General features: G+C 36.9%; 1 protein-coding gene across 1 annotated transcript; it reads left to right on the top strand.

Moving 5' to 3' along the window:
* The first annotated feature begins 786 nt into the window (after nucleotides 1–786).
* Nucleotides 787–4,454, top strand: SPINK13 (serine peptidase inhibitor Kazal type 13). The gene is made up of 3 exons (XM_030306718.1): nucleotides 787–856; nucleotides 3,623–3,660; nucleotides 4,323–4,454. The coding sequence occupies exons 1-3, from the start codon at nucleotides 787–789 to the stop codon at nucleotides 4,452–4,454; spliced, it is 240 nt and encodes a 79-aa protein (XP_030162578.1).
* Nucleotides 4,455–6,000: the final 1,546 nt, after the last annotated feature.

Below are 6,000 nucleotides of genomic sequence, written 5' to 3'. Positions count from 1 at the left end.
AAGCTAGAATGTGAACTCAGATCTCTCTGGTGCATATATATAAAAATTATGTGTACATATACATAAAAATTGTGTGTACCTATCTAAGAATCAAAAAAATCACAAAAATTATTTCTAGATCTAAATATATATCCTTATTCTTGCATCAGGGAAGGTAGACATAATTTTTATGACCCAAGACCAACAATTCCATTTTCAAGTCATTCTTTGTATTTGAACACATCTAAGTGGACTGGAAGAAGACGCTTAGCTAGTAAATGAAGGACTTCAGAAGCTGGTCTATCTCAGGAAATCAAACGACTCACATTATAAGGTGACATGTCTCTGATAATGCAGGACAGCAGTCAGTCCGCATCTTTTTTATCAGAATATTTAATAAATTCTTAGAATGTCCATATTCACTGACATGTATGTTCTGGTATAGATGATCTATTATAGGGGGAACTTATGTAAAAGTAACAGGTCTGGGGACAGCCCTGATGAGAGCCCTGAGCCCAGTTTCTCTTCTAACCAGGACTAGGATTACACATTGGCTATTGGAAGGGGGAAAAAAAGTTATTTTAATGGTTTACTTTCTCTAGTTGGAGCAGAAGGGCCTTCTCAGGTCTGAATCCCGGGGGATCAGGCCAATATTGAGACCACCATGTCAAGTTTATAGGAATGGCAGCACCTCAGGGTAATAGGTTCTCTCATGTTTGGAAATCTAGCTGTGCAAGATATTAGGAATAAGCTGTCTCAAGCCTTTTTTCCCAGGCTTCACCAGAGCAGGACATTGGATGAGATTAAATGGCTGCCTTTTCCAACCTGACCATATTTTTCCTGGTAACCTCCATTGTGGCACATACTGTTTTTTCAGGTAAGCAAACTTACAAGTCTTGGGAGAGAGATATCTGACAGCTTCTTAGCTGTAGAAAAGAAAAATAGTCATGTGTGACTGGGTGGGGAATATTAGACTTGACAATGCAAAGTAGGTATGAATTGGGTATCACTGTTAGAAAAGGGAGTTATTTGGAAAACCTTCCAAAATTTGAAAATGAAACAACATGCTTCTACATAATGCACGGGTCAAGAAAAATCCAAAAGGCAATTCAAAATTTTTTTTAAACACAAGAAATATAAAACAAAATGAGTGAAAGGTTTGCTTCAAAGGAGTGCCATTACCTTCATATCCCTTTTCTTTTTTTTTTTTTTTAATTTTTTTTTCAACGTTTATTTATTTTTGGGACAGAGAGAGACAGAGCATGAACAGGGGAGGGGCAGAGAGAGAGGGAGACACAGAATCGGAAACAGGCTCCAGGCTCTGAGCCATCAGCCCAGAGCCTGACGCGGGGCTCGAACTCATGGACCGCGAGATTGTGACCTGGCTGAAGTCGGACGCTTAACCGACTGCGCCACCCAGGCGCCCCTATATCCCTTTTCTTTTGATTCCATCCCACAGTCATCTTTATGGAACCAGCCTCATTGGTCTCTATCTTTCCTGTGTTACTTTTTGCTTAAACATATGTGTGCACATTGTGTCATTCCTCCTACTTTCTTGAATAGAAGACAGCACACTACAAATACCTGTTTGCAACTTGCTTTTCTCAATTTACAAATATCTTGAATATTAATACATATCAACTCACAGGGATCTCCCTCATTCTTTTATACAATTGCATAGAACTTCACTGGGTGGGTGTATCAAAGTTTATTCAACCAGTCTTCCGTGTATGGGCGTTTAGTTTGTTTCCAATATTTTTCAATCACAAACAATGCTGCAATAATCTTATGCATATGTGTTTTTGTATTGTTGGAGGTACGGCTTCAAGGTAAATTCTTTAAACTAAAAGGTATCTGATAAACTGGAAGAAAATACCTGCAACACATATCACAGATAAAGGACTAATATACCTAATATATAAGAATACTTAAAACTGAGGGAACAAATAAAAACCCAATTGTCAAATGAGTAATACGCTTGCATATGCAATTCACACACACACATACACATACCCCAAAAATACAGAAATGGATCTTTTTTTTTTTTAATTTTTTTTCAACGTTTATTTACTTTTTTTGGGACAGAGAGAGACAGAGCATGAACGGGGGAGGGGCAGAGAGAGAGGGAGACACAGAATCGGAAACAGGCTCCAGGCTCTGAGCCATCAGCCCAGAGCCTGACGCGGGGCTCGAACTCACGGACCGCGAGATCGTGACCTGGCTGAAGTCGGACGCTTAACAGACTGCGCCACCCAGGCGCCCCCAGAAATGGATCTTAAATCTGTAAAAGATATTCAACTTCACTATGAAAAAAAAGTGCTAACCAAAGCTATCTTAAAACACCATTTCTCACTTATTAGAAAGCCTTTCCTACATCAAGATTAAAGAGAAATCCAGCTGATCCTGGCATGGTTTTGTTTCTTATGTTCAGATGCATTTGAAGTTTATTTTCATATGTGATATGCAGTATGTATTTTCACTTTATTTTATTTCTACTAGATGAAAGTTTTTATGTTTCTTTTCTCTTCACTATATCCAGTCACTTTTGTCATTAAAAGATTCTGTTTTTTTTTTTTTTTTAGAATTATAGACAAGCATTCCATCTTTTTTATTCTTTAAAAGATTGTATATGCAACTGGCATAGTCTATTCCTGGGAAGGTTGGTAGGCTTCGTGTTTCCTTTGGGAAAATTTGTAAAATATAATTCAAGTTTTCTCTTCAAACTTTAGAAATTCCAGCTTTTGGAAAGCTAGAATTTTCTAGAATATTTAAAAGATCATTTTACAATGAGAGATAAGGAAGAGCAGAACTACGATGTCTTTTCTTATTTCCCTCTCCAACAGCCAGCTGGCCTGCATCCCCTGGCGACACTAGCATCTTCACACAAACTGGTTTCCCAGAGCCAGTCAGTCTCTCCAGAGCCAAGGAATCCCTAAAGTTTCTGACCATCACCCATAGTATCCTCTTTAGCTCAGCATCTTGGGCAAAACTAGCCTAATGTTTTATTTACTTTATCATATTTAATTTAAAAAATAACTTTAGGGTTGCCTGGGTGGCTCAGTTGGTTAAGTGTCTGACTTTGGCTCAGCTCATGATCTCACAGTTCGTGAGTTTAAGCCCACGTCAGGCTCTGTGTTGACAGCTCAGAACCTGGAGCCTGCTTCCGATTCTGTGTCTCCCTCTCTCTCTGCCCCTCCTCTGCTCACACTCTGTCTCTCTCTCTCTCTCAAAAATAAATGAACATTAAAAAATATTTTTAAATAACTTTAAAGTACATATATTCATCCCAATTGTAGTGAAAAGGAAACTAAAGCCAACAAAAGTCAAGTAACTTAATGAAAATAACATAGTTTGCAAGTTATGCATACAACCCCAAGTGGTTTTTACTCTTTTCTCAGTGACATAGAAAACTTATAAATAAAGTAAGGACTGTGAAAATGAATGGAAGAATGAATAAATGGATAAAGTAGTTAACAAAAAGAATGCCACCCACAAATTCCATCGCTACAAGTTCTTTTGTATACTTTTGTGCAAAGGAGTAATTCGATTACATTTCTTTATTCAGTTAGTAACTTCAGTGGGTGAAATCATATTCCATGAAGAACTATTTTTTTAACCTATTGTGTATGTACTTTATCTGCAGAAGTCTTCAAGCCAAAAAATATAGCTAAATGGCCTAAGGTAACTTTAAATTTCTTGTTCTCAATTCTGATGCTAATCTGATCACCCTCTTGACCTGAGAGACCAAAAACTTCATGGGGGTAAACAGAACAAAAGTTTTCTATGTGACCTTGGACATGCATCTTACCCTTTCCAGACTTAGATTTAATCTCATGCAGCACAAACATTATAACAGTAAAATACATTTCTGAGCATTAAATGAAATAACACCTGTCACTTGCTCGAGGTCATAAAATTAAACAGTGGTAAATACAGAATTTATTCTTAGCCTCAATACAGAATCCTCACTCTTATCAATTTCATTTGAGCCCCTTCCCCTAGAATTTCACAAACACATAAATATCTCTATTCACAAACTTCTTAGAATTAGTTACTGGCATTGGGACTCTAAGTTTAAATAAAAAGTTTGTATTTAGGATTTAAGTGGGTATGTGATAATGTTTATGACTTTAGGAGATGATGGATGGGTCACTGCATTTCCTGACATGGCAGTCCACCAAAAACCTGCCTGGCCAAAGCCCTGTCTTTGTAATTCTTGAAAAAGAATCAATTCACTAGTAATATTTGATATTATTTCTGTTAGGGGCAGAAGTGATAGGCCAGGAATAGACGAGGGAAAATCTACCAATTGTTATTCATATGATGTTTTGTGATATTTGCAGCCCCCATGTAAAATGTACTACCCACAGGGTCCTTTTTATGATTCAAAATGTCCGAATATAACGTCATACGTCTGTGCTACAAACGGCCACACTTACCAGAATGAGTGTTTCTTTTGTGTCGATCAGTGGTAAGTTGAAAATAAAATAGCATCATTTTTTCCTCTATACTTATTCACAGAAATATCAAATAATCTTAGCCCAGGAGCTGGATTTACTGATGGATGAGACTTTTGAAAATAACCTCTATTGTTGATAAAAGACTGGGGACAGACTATGTATGAAGAGAACAGTCTTTCTGAAAAACTTCAGTTAACATTCAAAGTTTACTCATTAAAAAAGAAAGAAAAGCTTATGTGATGCTTTGGCAAAATTGTACAACAATCATACTAATAGATATCTATAGATTATATTCAAATAATGAATAGAAATCCATTTTTTCAAATCACTCAAAAATGTTTAACAAGTCACATTGACATGCCGATGACTAGCACTCATAAATTTTCATGGTAGACATAAATAGATATAGATATCAATACAGACATAGGCACAGACATAGATATAGGTCTATAGGTCTATAGGTCTGTATAGGTCTATATAGGTCTATAGGTCTATAGCACATAACAAAATGCTTACGTGCTCTTACATCAATAAAAATTGACAGTGACTTATATATTTCTTTGCCTTTCAAGTAAGTTCAATAGTAAATTTAGATTTTAAAATTAATAATATTCCTTGTGATATATTTTAAACTCCATTTGAAATTGTTTTTACAAACAGATTTGTATCTAGTATTAGTAACTTTTAGTAACTATTACTAACTTTTCCATGACCTATCAGATCTTCTCTGTTGGAAATCCCCAAAACTATCCTCATGTTTGATGATTTGCTAGCAGGACTCACAGACCTCAAAAAGCTATTACACACATGGTAGCAGTTTATTACAATGAGAGGATATGAGTAAAATCAGCAAAGGCAGAAAGCTCCTAGGGTGGAGTCCAAGAGAAACCAATCACAAGCTTCCAGATGATCTTTCCCAGTGGACTCACACAAGCAGTGTTTAACTCTCCTAGCTATGATGCATGACAACACATATGAAGTACTGTCAACCTGGGAAGCTCACCAAAGCCTCGGTTCCCAGGCCTTTTGTTAGAAGCCAGTCACCTAGGCAGGTAGCACCTGCACAACTAACAATTACTTAGTCTCCAGCCACCCCACATTCCCAGAGGTCAAATGGATATGGGGTGGCTCAGGACCACAGTGAACAACAACAGACATTCACTTAAGTATAAACTATGTGGCATGGCCTACGACCCCAGGTTATAAAGTCACTCTTATCAGGAGGGATATTCTAAAGGCTTATGGCTACTTCCTCGGAGCTAATTTGAACATCCCAAGTCTGTTGAGCTAATTCTTTAATGCATATCTTCCTTTTAAAGCAATCTCATGGGCTTCCAGTGTCATGTTTTGATCCCATGAGGATGTTATTACTGAGCACTGAAGGAAATGGCTGTAGAAATTATTGAATAAGGGAAATATTTGCTCATCTTCAGAGAAAGTTCTAGACTCAGAGGATGATTACAATGTCGTTTAAAGGAAAAGAATGGGAACTGAAAAAATGGGAATTAACCAAGTATCTACCATCAGTTTCAAAGCAAGATTAATGAGAATTCATGAATGT

The sequence above is a fragment of the Lynx canadensis genome, chromosome A1 (genome assembly GCF_007474595.2).
Source record: "Lynx canadensis isolate LIC74 chromosome A1, mLynCan4.pri.v2, whole genome shotgun sequence".
Lineage (NCBI taxonomy): Eukaryota > Metazoa > Chordata > Mammalia > Carnivora > Felidae > Lynx > Lynx canadensis.
The sequence above is the reverse complement of the archived record's forward strand: the minus strand, read 5'-3'. Positions and strand labels throughout refer to the sequence as shown.